The sequence below is a fragment of the Branchiostoma lanceolatum genome, chromosome 1, assembly GCF_035083965.1.
Source record: "Branchiostoma lanceolatum isolate klBraLanc5 chromosome 1, klBraLanc5.hap2, whole genome shotgun sequence".
In the NCBI taxonomy this organism is placed as follows: Eukaryota; Metazoa; Chordata; class Leptocardii; order Amphioxiformes; family Branchiostomatidae; genus Branchiostoma; species Branchiostoma lanceolatum.
Window position 1 is genome coordinate 27,095,901 of NC_089722.1, and position 15,963 is coordinate 27,111,863.

At 39.4% G+C, this 15,963-nt stretch overlaps 1 protein-coding gene across 1 annotated transcript; it reads left to right on the plus strand.

The window, feature by feature from the left end:
• The first annotated feature begins 3,503 nt into the window (after positions 1–3,503).
• On the plus strand, positions 3,504–5,557 carry LOC136428064 (tripartite motif-containing protein 3-like). The gene is made up of 3 exons (XM_066417331.1): positions 3,504–3,637; positions 3,891–4,047; positions 4,663–5,557. Exons 1-3 carry the CDS (start codon positions 3,512–3,514, stop codon positions 5,514–5,516), a joined length of 1,137 nt encoding a protein of 378 aa, XP_066273428.1. The 5' UTR covers positions 3,504–3,511; the 3' UTR covers positions 5,517–5,557.
• Positions 5,558–15,963: the final 10,406 nt, after the last annotated feature.

Genomic DNA, 15,963 nt, shown 5'->3' on the forward strand with positions numbered 1-15,963 from the left:
CTCAACAACTTCAGAACCAATATTTCATTTTCATCATAAAGCCACTGGTCCTTAGGCCATGTTGATATGATTATATGGAAGACATCACTGCGTGGACAGGAAGGTTGAACAAAACTAACCACATGCAGTATGGTATACCGAAATATAGATTTTTTTTCTTTCAAAACTTCTTCTTTGACTTTGGAATTGACTTTGGCATTCTATGAGTATCCGTTTTCTGAAATATTTTTTTTTCAATTTACAGCATGTATTTTCATTTTGTAGCTGCTTTTACGATTTACAGTATGTTTGAAAACTTTATTTATTTTATTTTGGAAATGGATGAAAATTGATGCGCGCGCGGATGTCATCCATATAATCAAATCAACATGGCCTAAATATGCATAAGTACTTTGACCCCAGTGGTCAAGATGGTTATTTGATGGAACAAGGATACGTTGTTTGTTGCCTCTTATTCATTCATAGAACAAAAAATGGAAACAGCTTACCCAACGAATCATGTCAGACATTAAAATTAACAATATGAACAAGAAATTGAAATAATGTTTGGAAGGTAAATAATTGCAAAGCCAGTATGGTCGCGTCGTTATTGTCAGAAATAATTCACAAACTCTTCTAGCCCCTTTACATTGTATGCAGTACAATCGTATACCGCAGCCACTTTTTAGAATGAATAAGCTTAATTTGTTTCCTTCATATACCTCAGTATTGCTTTCGATGACTGTTTTATATTGGCAAAAAAGCAAGACTTCATACCTATCATACATCGTATGAATATTTTAAAGGCAATACATTAACCAATTCATTCTATCTAATAAACAAGCATCCCACGGCACATGGCCGTACACGAGAAATAACACGTGACAGTACACAGATTGTATCCCCATAGCTATCACCTTCCACAAACCCTTAGCAATAATATTGCTATCTTTTAACCTACCTTTCGTTGCATGTTGTAGGCGAATCATAATACTCAGTGCAGCTCTGTTGTACAGTTTAGTTCTTTTACAATATCAAAAACGTCTCTCTTGTATAGGTGTACTAGTAACATCAAGTTTACACCCCCATGACAGGAATGGTTCGTTCCAAATATTGCACCACGGACGTCAATCAAACTCTGCTCACATGTGCATTATATCACATTTCATAACCATTCCTACCGACTGCCAGTCAACATAAACGCGCGAGTACCGACTGAAATGAAATCTGGTCCGGCGTCGTTTCGCAGACATCACTCCTATCTTGGTTTGTGTACATGAAGCCGAGTCTGAAGACGACCTGGGCTAAGTTCAGTCCACAAAAGTTACACAGTAAGTACAAAATCTAAGAAAAATGCTTTTGAAAAATCTGCGCGGGAGAATTAGATAAATGTGAGCTTAAAAAAGGCACCAGTGATATTTGCAAGTCGTCTTGCTTATTTTCATTTGTCTAGAAAAGCCCTCGAAGTACGTTTTTTGTCAATTCATATACGAAATATAACATACCACATTGGGTAGTAGGTTCTTATATAGTGATTTATACAAACACTCCCAATTTCAACTATACACATGTATAAACACTAGATGACGTAGCAATTACATACAAGTGTACAATTGAATGAAATTGTCTGCTCAGGCTCGAAATTGGTAGGTAATTGTGTTCACTGAATATATATCATTTCCTTTTCTTTTTCATTGAACATGGCAAATTGTCGTGATTTCTCTTGCTAAGGCCGTAACAATTGACTTCCTTGTTTTTGGAAATCTTGACAGATACAGTGATAAAAAAGAAGTCTTAGAGCAAAATCAATTAAGGAATCACATTATCAGTGGCAATTTATATCTGCATGTAACGTGGCGATATTGTTGGTTGTTATGTTATCATGTGATTAGTGCTAGATGTGTTTTTAGATTTTAGTATCAGAGATACCTGAAAAACAGGCATGTTGCCTGAGTGTTATTTTTCCCTGTATAAATGAATAGATGAAATAATAAATGAAATGAAATTCTGGCAATATTCATTACCCATTACTGCATTGTACTATGTAAAGCAAGATGCTTTGCGTCATGCCCCTCTTGTCATTTCACAGCACGTGACGTTCTTATCTAAAACGAATACCATCTGCTATTCCCTAAACCACATATCACCCGTGTACGATGCCGCTGCAAAACACGAATCCAACGTACAAGCATTTCGGCCCGAACTCGAATCAGTTGGACGCAGAAAACGCACGGAACCCGGACCCAACGTATAAGCCATCTACCACAAACCCGAATCAGACAGACGCAGAAAATGCCCGGAACTCGAACCCAACGTATAAACCATCTGCCACAAACTCGAATCAATTGGACGCAGAAAACGCCCGGAACCCGAACCCAACATATAAACCATCTACCACAAACTCGAATCAGTTGGACACAGAAAACGCCCGGAACCCGAACCCAAAGTACAAGCCATCTGCCGCAAACTCGAATCAGTTGAATGAAGAAAACGCCCGGAACCCGAATCCAACGTACCCCCAAACCACGAGGATGCCCAAACCAGACGTTGACCTTGAATCTGCCCTTGGTTTCGCTATTCAAAATCCCAGCACCCATCCACGTGGTCACCCAGTCTTCAGACAAGCCAGCAATGATGGGGATACCCTACCCATTTCTGCCACAACTCTCAAAGATTATGAAAACGCAAGTACTCCAGCTAACAGAGATGGCAATACGGGGAATCAACCTCATGCAGCTACGTATCAGAATAATGCTGGTTCTTTGAGCCCACCCAGCAATGATGCCAATCCCTGCCACCAACCACATGCTGTGACACATCTCAAAGATGATGACATTGCCTTCAAACAAGTCAAGCATCATGACAGCGCCTGCCTGCCACCAAATGAAACTACATCCCAGAGCCATGACGAAGGTGACAGCACCGATAACCTTCTCATCCAGCCGTATGCTGTTAGATTCCAGGAAGAAGACGATGTTGATGACAACAGCATACCATTGGCTGCAGTCACTCCTGCTGATATGGAGGTTGAACTTCCTGCTGTTACCAGCACTAACGCTGACACTTCGGCCTCTGTCAGTAAAGATGGCACCGATAACCTTCTCATTCAGCCATATGCAGTTAGATTCCAGGAAGAAGACGATGACAACAACATGCCAACAGAAGATGTTACTTTACCAGTGGTTGCAGTCACTCCTGCTGATGTGGAGGTCGAACTTCCCGCCGTTGCCAGCACTGACGCCAACACTTCAGCCTCTGTCAAAAATGATGGTGACACACGTGAAGCTTGCCAGGCTCGGCTATTCCCGAACCCGATGTACGCGCAAAGCGGCCTGCAAGAAAATCCAATGTACCAGCCAAATATTGGACGAAAACTGACTTGTGGTAAGCCGGACGTCCTTGTTCCGAACTAAGCGTCTATATTCTAGTTCCGGTTTCTCCTTGTATTTTCTTATCCCTTTCTTGCATAATTTGAAGAATTTCCCTTAATTGTTTTCCTTCCATTCAATTGACAGGTAGTTTTCTAAGGTGCATGTACCTGTATTTCCGGATGTGCCGTCGCCCTGCTTTAAACGTTATCGTAATTCCGATTCTGTTGCTGGTGTGTTGCATCTTCGTCGGGTTATACTTCAACAGGAGCATGCAGGATGGCAAAAAGGTACGCCCCGCGTTTTCTGTACCTGTACCTGACGTTACAATGCCAAGCGCCACTATGGTAAACGTAGGATACAGATACTTCGAAGCAAAGTTTCAAAATTCTTTTCAGATTTTCTAGATCTGTATCTGTATAACACCCCTTTGGCGTAGGACATTAGCTTTGTCGCGGTAGCAGCTGGTTATATTACACTGAACAACCTGTCACACCTAACGGCAAATAGTCTTCGACGACTGTTTATTTTTCCCACATACAGTTGACACCACCTCTGGGCATGACCTACACCCCTGATCACCCAGTTATGAACACTGCCTCTACCCGCTCCAGTTCTGAAGGTCCTCCAATAACTGATGTCATGTCAACTAGCTCAGCCGAGGGCCCGTTTGTACGATCATCACCAACATCATCCCAAGGTAACGAGACTTGTAGATATAAGAGTGGGAAAGGTGGATGGAAATGGTAACATCTAGTACTAATTCAATTTGAAGGAACTATGACCGCGACCAGCTAAAGACCGTGGTTTCCATACGTATCATTGAAATAAACCATTAAAAAGAAGCAATACATAAACGTGTTCATGTTGGAACCGGATAAGATATTCCCCTCTATCCGTTGCATGTAGGGCTTCCAATAACTGAATGTTATTCTGGACCGGGTTATAATATTCAAGCGATCTTGTGGAACAAATTGATACTCTTTTAGAAAATTCATAGACTCTACCAGCCTCTGCGGGTCGCTGGGAAAATAGTAGAAATTGGCCAAATAGAATCAACTGTATGAAGGGGGTCGGCTATGGAGATAGGGTCCAATATTGCAACCCTGCGGATGGGAATGTTATCCTCCATGGCCAAAGTCCCCCGGCAAATGTTCTCTCTATAGCCGACGCGGTTAGTCTGGTAGAGACTAGAAAATTCACCGGAGAGGTACCAAGAATGTGATTTTGTGGAAAGAATCGCTGATAGTTTGTTGCCAGCTAAACATACTGATTTTACGTGACACATTACACATACAGTGGTCGCTCTTTGCAGGTACCTATGGAATACCCGGAGAATCGGAGAAAGTCGTATTCGGCGGACATGGATCAGACCCGGGAGAGTTTAACCACAACTACGGAGTGGCCGTGTCTGCTGACAATGAAATATTCGTGACTGATCTGCACAACAGGCGAGTACAAGTCTTCGGCAAGACCGGAGTCTTTCTCCGTCTCTTCCCAACGGTCGTGCCGGGTGAAGAGGGGCGCATTATTCAACCTTGCGATGCTGGAATTGATGAAGAAGGCCATGTTTGGGTGGTGGGATTCACCTTCAATGGAAGAAGAAGCGCGTTTGCGGGGTTCTTACGCGTGGTACAGTACAGTAAGAACGGCCTGCCACTGACCGTGTTTGAGGTACCGCACTGGGCTCGCTACCCTAGCATCGCCGTAGACCTGCGAAACGACAGAATCGTATTGGAGGCTTTTACAGAAATTTTGGTTCTCAAGCGAAACGGCTCGATCTGTCTTCGTTTCGGAACGGAACAAAGACTGCAAAACTCTTACGTCACAACTGACCAAAAAGGCAACATCCTCGTCACTGTGCACTCCAGCGTGCATGTGTACGATCCCTCCGGACGGTGGAGGTTTGCATTCGGAGGCGTTGAAGGGAAACACTTTCAACCCCACTCTTTGCGTGGCATTTGTGTGGACAGATCCGGCCACATTCTCGTGGCGGACTGGCGAAACAGGCAGATAGACATGTTCACAAGCCGTGGCGAGTTTGTCCGCACCCTCGTGAACAATACGTACCCGTGGGGCATTGCTGTGGGTCCCACTGGACAGTTGGTGATGACCAATATAAAGGACAGTACCGTTACAATCTTTCCCCGCCGGATAATTCTGACATAATTGTTATAAAGAACTGTTTCCTTACTTGTTTGTCATGATAGTAAAATACATCATTACCCCCCCCCCCCGTGTGTGCGTGTGTGTGTGTGTATATATGTATGTGAGTTTGTGTTTGTTTGTGTGTGTGTGTGAGAGAGAGTTTGTGAGTGTGTGTGTGTGTGAGTGTGTGTGTGTGTGTGCGTGTGTGTCTGTGTCTGTGTGTCCATGTGCGTGTGTGTATGTGTATGTGTGTGTCTGTGTCTAAGTGTATGTGTGTGTGTGAGTGTGTGTGTGTGTGTGAGTGTGTGTGTGTGTGTGTGTGTGTGTGCGTGTGCGTGTGCGTGAGTCTGTATGCATGTGTGTGCGCGTGTGAGTTTTAATCAGATTTGACATCATGTTGCGGATATTCAGGTGGCCAACACTAGAGAAATATGCGATAGTAAAATGTGCCATATTCTAATCATTACGTTTTATTAGCTTTTAAGATAACCTTTACTACCAAACATACTTTTGCGAATATCTTTCTGATATTTCGAAGCTTTAAAATGAGTTTTCCTTGACTAGAAGCTCGAGAGCTGGTCTTTTTTTGTTGGACTGACAAGAGCAGAGTTCAATTTCAAAATGGGAGAAACGAAAAGTGTAAAAATGAACATAATGGAATTGGATTACTACCAAATGTCTATTGGCACCAAAGTACCATCAAATGCCACCAAGATCGTTTGTCTAAACAATGCCGAAACCGAAATGTCGACTCTCAATCAAAGTATCACACAAGGGAAAAAGAACGATACTTCAAGAAATGAATCGGACTATAAAAACGATGGCCCACTTTCGTAGAACCTAGCCGATAAATATCGCCCCTTGAGGATAGATTATATCGATTTTACATAACTATGTACCGAGCTGTTGGATTAGACAAACAGCATGTCATACCATTTTGCAGTGGGACGCAATAAAATCACCAATTCATGTGATCTGTCATCGCTTACATACAAGACAGAAGGTTTGATACCGAGATGATAAAGGTCAAAATGTTGTACTTTGTCAGGTCTCTTAAATAAGGTCTTACTTCGTTCCTCTTTCGTGTTGCTTATATTACGTCACCATAAAGAAGCTTTCGAAAGGAGTTGGATCCAGCGTCATACCCATATGTGCTTTTACGTGAATCTATAAAAATATCTAGAATACAGTAGAATAAGTATGAAGAAACCTCGTGATAGAAGTCTATCTAAATGAATAAACAGTACAATGTATTAACACAGCAAAAGCACAGAACCTCTCGTAAGGTCTTCTACAAGCATAGACACACAAAAGCAAATGCAACGATTCTAACATGATGATTAAACATAGAGCTTAAGTGCACTTTACACTACAGTTTCTGAGATCTACATAAGTCTACTTACGAAAATAATTGTAGAGGAGTGTGGGCTGTTCAATTTTCCTTTACGGTTGACACTTTGTAATTAAGGTTGGCACCCAGTGCCCCTAGGGGTCGATAAATCAAGGCACCAATCCATCCGATACATATTTCACAGAGGTGATTTCAAGACGAAAATCTAGACCCTTAGGATCTTAACAGTCCTGTACATTCCTTGTGATTGAGTTGGTAATTAGATTTCTCTGTCGGCACAATTTTTGACAAATACTGAATGGTACTGTTGCGGTGTTGTAGGGTTAATTAGAAGGATCAATGCGGTCAATTGATGAAATTATCTACACATTCGTTATGCTAATTTGGAACCATGGACTTAATTAGGCGAGGGTGTGATAAAAGCACACAAGTTAATAAGTCTACTTTTCTCTGTATTGTCTTTAAATCGAAAATCTTTTGCATTAGTATCATTTTGTCCTGATTTTGAAAAAGAGTGCCAATTGTTTCACACAGTTTCAGTTGAATTAATGTAAAACATACATGTATCTATCATACGATAGAGGGCAATTGTTGCGTGTCACTGCGATAATTCATAATCCTTTGAGTTAGGGCCTATGTAACTGAATGTTTTTGAGGCACACAATAAATATGACCGTTTGTGACCATCGCAGTCGTATTTTATGATGATTTTATTGCACAAATCACTGCTCATATGCCAGGGGAACCAATTATGATAAAAAAGATGGGTCACTCTTAAATTTACGACTAAAGCTGGCCTACTATAACATTCGTGTCATGAAACCTTCGAGCAATCTAACATTGGCCCAAATTCGAAGGTTTCTCCTTTTACTGCTCGCGCTGTTTTTATCATCGTCTTTTTCCTCGTGATTGAATTTCTTGAACATTTGTACACACAAGTGTCAAGAATGTCGGAAAAGTTTTACAAGATATCTTAGGCCAATAGATGTTATCAGTGGTGTTTTACTAAATCGCTTTAGATGATTCATAATTTTCTATAATCATGTGCTCCGCATTTCCTTAATTTGCTATTTATTTTAAATAAAATATACCATATCATAGAGTCCATTCCGAGTCACCGCGAGGGTTTTATGATAATATTTGTAATCATTTTGAAAAATTTCTAATAAAAGAATATCTGACTGACAATAGTTCTAGATTTTTCTAGAAGATCAAATACAAAAATATGAATTTATTCGAATTCAATTAGATAATTCAGAAATATTTTTAAAGTTACTGCACAAAAACCTCTTTATTTGTAATAATTTCTAAACATCTATGTGATTATTTCAATTTAGAAATATTAACAAGAAATGGTAGAAAATGGTCAACAATGGTAGAATGGTGATTGCCCCCATAAAAGTAGATGCTAATCTGGCCCTTCTGTCTGCCTTTGTACATCTTTAGACTTCACTACAGGACACCTCTCGGTCCTTTGTGGAAAGCATTCTTTCCTAAACTTCGCAAGGATGTGTGAATTGCTTTCTTCCCAGCCCTCTGGCCTATTTATAGAGATGTTACATATAATGGTAGAAAATGGTAAGAAATTGTAAAAAATTGTAAATAATGATAGAATGCTGTTACCATTATTTAGAAACCATTGTACATATTATATTCTACATCATGATTATTTCTAAAGTTTTAGAAAACTTAAGAAATATTTAGAAAGTTGAAATCACATTCAAAATATTTCAAAAGTATCAAATCTCTTACACAAATAATAACAATAACTTGAAAATAGTTCTAAATTATGACAATAACAACCCTCACGGTGACTTGGAATGGACTCTATTGTATTTGGTCAAACTTGTATCTAACCAAAAAGTATGATATACAATTCATCTATTTCTTAATTGTATTTATTATAGCTTTAAAGGTACGACAGTGCCATCTATAATATGTTTTCATGACCTACCTGCATGTAACGGGTAGAATATATATTTTCCCAAAGGACATCATTATCTGTTGTAAATAGTCTCTCTAAGAATATTGATCATGATTTAAATCTAGGAGGACACTTTTGTACGCAGTAACATAAAACTGTAAGCTTATTACGCTTTATTACGCTATGGCTGCAATTCGTCATTTTAGCGCGAATATGGGCGTCATGAAATGAAAAATTCCTTCAAAACTGATATTGCTCCAACATATGCCTACAATATTTCCATTACAAAGTATCAAGTTTTAGCAAATATCTGGATTCAGCTCCAAGGGACAAAAAAATGGTTGCTGTTGACAGGTGGTTGCTGTGGACAGGGTGAGGTTAACTACGTAGAAATAGACGGCACTGTTTTAATGTGGCTTGAGACTGGAGATGGTTGTCTGTGCCAGGTGATTGCTCGACCAGGCTTGACTGTGGATGCATAATTACTATTTTGATCATCATATTTTACTAGCAAAGTATACTTTTATGAACTGAGTACATGTAATAGATAATCAGGCCTAAGTTTCAAAGAACCATATCTAAATCTACAAAATCTAAAAAGCATAAAATATGTGAGCTATACGTTATCTTAGATCGTTGTATATTCTAGCCGGGACGTCCTATATCAAAATTGATGATCACTTCTACCTTTCCAAATGGCCATACAGCCGCGGGGAAAGTATGAATCACTGCAGAATCTGCTTAAAGAAAGTGCTGCGTTTTCAGCTTTACAAGGGGCAACAAGAAATCCTTAAGGAGGACAACCTTAAGGATTAAGATGCTGATAGCCCTACATATATAAGGGATTTCATTTTATGCGAGCTATCATAAAACATTGTACATTTGTACTGTGCCATCCACATGCTTTGCATGGATGTAATATTTCGGTATTGATATTTGAGTGGGCTGATTACTATCTCTTTTCTCAGAAATGTTATTACGTCCCTTGCCAGCGGTTAACGTAAAAAAGGCTCGGGTCGGCAGTTTTTTTTCCTAGGGTCCGTCGGGTAATTTGAAAAACAACATTACTTATCCTCACCGAAGCTGAGTGCACATTTTCACCGGAGTGAAGTGAGGAAATTCGTGTTAAGTACTTTTCCCAGGGCATAATATCGGGCTATGATTGGGCTTCGAACTCAGCCGCAGACGCAAGTCAACGACTCTAAACCACATCTACATGGCCTAGGGCCACCAAGACCGATTCTTTCTGTCACTAAACATAAATTGTTAACATGTCTGAGCAAGATATAAAGGAGCTTATTGGCATCCTTTTGAACGACGACCAAAATCGAAGACAAGATCTTATATGTAGACTTTGCTACGGGAACTTTTTCCCATTATGATAACACAGATGATTGATTAAATGTGGCGGAACATGGACATGCTGTCAAACTTGGAAGTTTAGTATTTCATCTTTATTTCACCATTCCATCTTTTCTTTGTTCAAAAAGCCCTTTCCCATTCCCTATAGCTATGTCCCCACGAGATTCACTCTGTTCATGTTGTATATATTTATTCAAGGGTCTTTCGTACATTGCGAAGGGAATAAAATCATAATCAAGGTTCAAGAAGAAACTTCGTGAAATGTAAAATTGACTGATAAGGTAAAGAGACTTGCAAGGTGCGAGCAGGTGTACAAAGTTGGTAAAGCTCTAATTTAGAGCTATTTACAATTAAAGTACAATTACAAGTAATGTAGATAGAAAGCACTAGGGTAAGACAAAGATCAATCTGGTCTACATTTGGAATCCTTTTGTCTAGATTAGCTATTATTGCCATACATTGATATTTGGTAAAGATGATAAAATCATGAATAAATACTAACTAATAATTCAAACGACAGAATGAGAGCAAAGAATATTAACTAGCAACTAAATAAAATCGGTGACATTGTTGAAACTAGTGAATCAGAAATGGAATAAACGGCCGTTCCTTAAACATCACGCAGTGATCGAGGGTACACCGGCAGTATTGCTGCTGCTGACAATGTCCCTTTCGAGCTCGCAGACTCGTCTGACACACTATTTATCCGCTGTGTAACGCCAGCTTTGACAGCCCCGGCTTTTCTTAAGCACAGAAGATTACCGTTGCAATAAATTTCTACTTTTCCAGAGAGTCAACTTCAATGGTACATGTCATAGCAATCTTCAAAAATGATTACCTTCCAAAAGTATGGCTCAGTGACGCAGTGAAGTAATAATCTAAAAGAGCATTCCTAGCTGCGTTTACAAACTTTGAGCGATGGCCATGACGCCAATCAGATATTAAAGAATAAACCCCCTGTCCATCACGCCAAGCTCCTTTCAAGTCAAGCACCGTTCTATTGCGCTGCTATCGAGAGAAACCAGGGCAACATATTGTCTGATAACGAGAGAGAATGATGGGCGGACGTTTGCTGCCGCCGCGAGACATATCATGTTTTAGGTTGGACCGTACGTTTGTTCCCAAGACGTATTCTACAGGTCCCCTTAACTCTAAGTAGTTCCTCCCGTCGGCGATTCTGTGACGTGATTCTTTCTGGGTGGTTCAGTCGATAGCGGAGCGGCGTGGGAGGCAGACCAAGTTATCGGTAGCTCCGTTCGATTGCTCAGTTCCATCAGCTCGTGAAGACCGCTCAAGCCTTGGTAAGGGCATTAGATGATTCTACAGTTGCTCTTAGGATCATTGACGACAGGTAAGTGCCCAACCATATTCGTCGTACGGTCGTAGACTGTGGGCAGTCTTGTGATAGTCGTGCATTCAGCTGTCTTGTTAGAGAAAGGACTGTCTAAGATCTTTGTCGGCGGTAAGTTTTGTCTCCACCTGCTTGAAAATTACACGAAATTGCACGTTGATATCTAGAGGATATTTTGTGTTTTCTCCTTCAGAACGTATTCTCCTGGTCAAACCGTCTAATCTAATGGGCCCAGAAAGCATGCCCTTTAGGTCTACCCTTTATGGTGTTGCCTGTGCGTTCTTTGATCCTGGTAAATGCATTTCTGGAGAGCTGAAGCCTTACAGCCTTTTATCATTGCAGGTATTTGCTTATGCTGCACTTGCAAGCGCTCGTAGCATATAGGTGGTCTCTATCTGCACTAAATCCAACAAGTGTTACACGAAGTATGGTCCTTCAGCAATCGACGATTCTATAGCTACATGTATATATATGTATAGCTACAGCGTTACTCGTGTCACATTTTATCCTCAAGCGCCATGTTGATCTGGGCATTCTAAAGCTGTGAATTCTCGTGTGTAATAACTAGCGAGCCTGAGAGATTTTCCAAAGTGCTTTCTTCAATAAAACTGTAAATGCAGAAATGTTCGCAGTGGTTTTATGTTCGCGGTTTTCGCGGTGAACTCTTTACCGCGAACGTAAAACCACCGCGAGCTATTCCATTGTGTGACTGTAGCGCTACTATTGTCTTAAACGCGAACCCTAAACCACCGCGAACACTCCATTTTCTCCCTACCGCGAAATTAAATCTCCGCTAACATTTCTGCAGTTACAGTATGCATTAATTCTTTCTGGAAAAATCGCCTGGCCTAATTGTTTTACCGTAGGCAGATGTTTTGAAGTAGCATTCTCATTTCCATCCCTCAAACTGTATTTACTTGGCGTGTGCATCTCTTTTGTGGTGTATAATCTTGTCATCTCTCTTTAATTCGAATGTCTTTTCGCTGCCACTTACAGTCACCGACTTTTAACCAAGACATATAACATTAGTTACATTCCGTCAGAACTAATAGTAAGTAAGATAGATATGCTTTCTACTGTTATGTAACGAAAACATGTGTCATTGTCATAATGATGAGTAAATATGTTCAAAAATCAAAGTGGCATTACAAGGTTTTCCAATCGTGCGATATATATCTTCATTGTACACTTAATGGCCTTAGTTATTGATTGCCTTTGCCAAGAAGGTTTTTGCCAGCATTTGTTTGTAACGTTATACATACGGTGTTTGTGGTTGGATAGCATGACTCAAGAAGCTATATATGTCATTTGGCATCGGTTTCATCAGATTTATCGCGTTCTAGATTACATTCGCAGCACTCCTGTAGTGTTATAACAGCACGATTCTTCAACTTGATTAAACCGGAAAATCCAATAATGATACTCAAAAGCATCGACACGATAACAGCTCGAAAAAGCTTCAGACTTGTGTTACGCTCTATAGAAAACTTAATACAAAGAATACAATGGGAGATGTAAGATTTAGTCACACATTCAAAGACAGGTACGTCAACTTCCGAAAGACGTTGCATGTTTTCTTGCACGAGGATTTTGATCAGGTTAAGAGGTGGTTGACCTTGAAAATACTAAATTGGACAGTTTCGTGTATCATTTTCATCATACAGTATAGCAGTAACGTGCTTCGATGCTGATTAGTTGTACCGGTTGTAAGTAGTAATAAAGTCGTTTCTCCTACCGAGCTATCTATCTACATTAAAATTTTCTAAAATCCCTGAGGATTTTGACGCTTACTTCGAAACTGTTGAAACTTTGGCGCTTATTTGTTTTTCGTTTAGTCCGGCAACATTAAATATCAGTATATGTAGAGGTTTTTGCTTGTTTATTGATAATCTCCAATAGTGAAATACAAATACACATTGACTAATTTCTTGGAGTCCTTTTCTAATACCATAAAGCATAGAAACAATCGATATTCCAATCTGATATTGCTAATATATTACAAGACTATGGCTTAATTAAGAATACACATAACATTTACATTGATAAACCTTTACTAAACGTACATAAAGCTAACCAAGGTTAAATCGCTAAACAATATTCACGATACGATAAAAATGCCCCATATTTCAACCATTATAACCGCCCCAGGGGTAACACACCAGCAGGAGCATCAATGATTAGATGATTAATCATCTTAAGGATTATCAGTATCGACAGAACAGGTGGATTCGCTGGGAGGAGGGCATTTTTTGTGAGGTTAAAATATTTTTTATACCTCTTTTTAAAACATAAATCTAAATTTCAAACCGTTCACGTAAAGTTTGATACACATCTTGTCAGATTTCCTGTAGGCGTTTTCTGTAAAATAATGTATCTTACTGGGAGGCATGATTGCACCAGGAGGATTTGAAAAACATCTTCCTTGTGCGATATTTCCTCCCATTTCACACCGGTCTTCTGAACTCTTTCCTGCCCGTCTGAAAAATCGGAAATCCGTTAACGGGTCCCCTGACGTCCCTTCTCTGACGTCACTATCGGTACTTTTGATGATTATTGGTCTCCTGAAGAGTACTATTGTCAGATATAGAACATGACCTGTGGCATCCTTTAAGAGTGGGTCATACACCAGTTTTGTGATATCGAGACGAAAACCCAATTAATCTGTCCTTTGGAGTAAATATAGAATTTAAGATTGACAAAAGCTTAAGGATCTTTCAATACAAGCAAACATTAATATTTGTGAATAATGTGGAACTATTTGCAATCGATATTTTATCCTGAAATATAGTATTTGACACGGATGAACTACAAGCATATTTCTTGTTTTTAATGTCCCTTTAGTCGGGACGATAAATGCGTTATAGATAGAATTTAATTTCCTTTGTGCCAAAGTGTATACCATTTGTTAGAAACAGTACTTAGGAGCAGTTATTCAGCTTGCAGAAGCGCGCCAGGTAATTATATCAACTATATACCCGTCCGGAACAACGATTGATATCGATTCATATGTACAACTCGATACATTGATATATATGCCACAAAATATAGAAGTACGGGCATATACGTTAGGTATACATGTATTATAAGAATATGATATGTAGTATCATAAAGATGTATCAAACAATGACATATTAGTTTCATATTGGTGTTTTGTCATGTGTTATGCATGCAACACTGATTGGTTTCTTGGTTCACGAATATTTGCAAGAAACTGAAGTGGTGTTTGGGTCAAAGAGTAATGATTAAAAATAACGGATTTTACGATAGTTTCAGAAGCTGCATATATACCAGGAACCACATAACAGGATGGCAAACATTACAAACATTGAATGTCGAGCTTTTTCATGAACGAAGAAGTGACAAAATTGAAAGACAATGCATCTATTCAACTGTTGGCAGAAGAATATCCTGAAAAACAGTGGGAGGAATCCAAAGACGAAATTATAAATTGTGAACTATGGCGAAAAAGTGGACTAGACATCGGTTTTTATTTCTTACATGCTCAGTAAACCGGTGACCCTAACACAGTTATTGGCCCATAGCACGTACACATGAGACTAATTTAGAAATGATTTGTTTCCATAGTAAAGATTTGGTTCCCGTATAGGCTAAATTCTCAGTGACTAAACCAATATATATTTGGGTTAATTGCAAAGGGTCTTGCTCCCACAGCACAAATCAGTTTAAAGCCCACAGAAACGCTCATAACTCAAAGTAAACAAAACTGATGGTACTGGTTGGAAGGTTCGTCCCTTGTTGAACATTCATCAGGTCCCTTTCCACTGGATGAAGACCGTTTTAAAAGTGACCAAACATTTTAGAATTGGATTTGTGCGACCCATGGCGTTATGAATTGAAATATGATCTAAGATTCGAAAGTATGGTTTCTTCATAAGAAAAAGAAAGCTTGTAAAATACATTTCTTTATATATATAATTCTAAAAATCTATACTGCTAATGAAATTTGGTCGTTGAATGGCCTCCTAATGGTCACCGCCTTGGTGGAAAGGAGGTTTCAGGGGCAACCTAAATCACATTCGATTCTATAAAGAACTAGTAGTTAGGACAAGGCTCGGTCCATTTGAGTGGCGGTATTGATACATATATGTATCGTCAGTGTGTGAGGAGTACCGAGTGATTCTGACTTACTTGTAGATGACTAGATATTTTTGGGTCTTGTGGCATCGTAATCGACATGTATTTATCTTCATATGTAGTTTTCCCAGTGAAGGAGGAACCTCTGGCTGAAGATCACAGCTTAGTCCTTGGTGCTGAAAAGCACATCAAGTGGCACGAGCTACCTGGCAGGTCATAATTACCTCACTCTGTAGTTTCAATGATTGGTCATAAAACGTCCTAACTACTTTATAAATCGATGGTATATCGATTCAAGAACCAAAAAAAAATTCACAATTTCTATTGTCTTTTCTTTGTATTTTTCGTCCTAACTATTATGCAGTAAAATTGATGATAATCTACC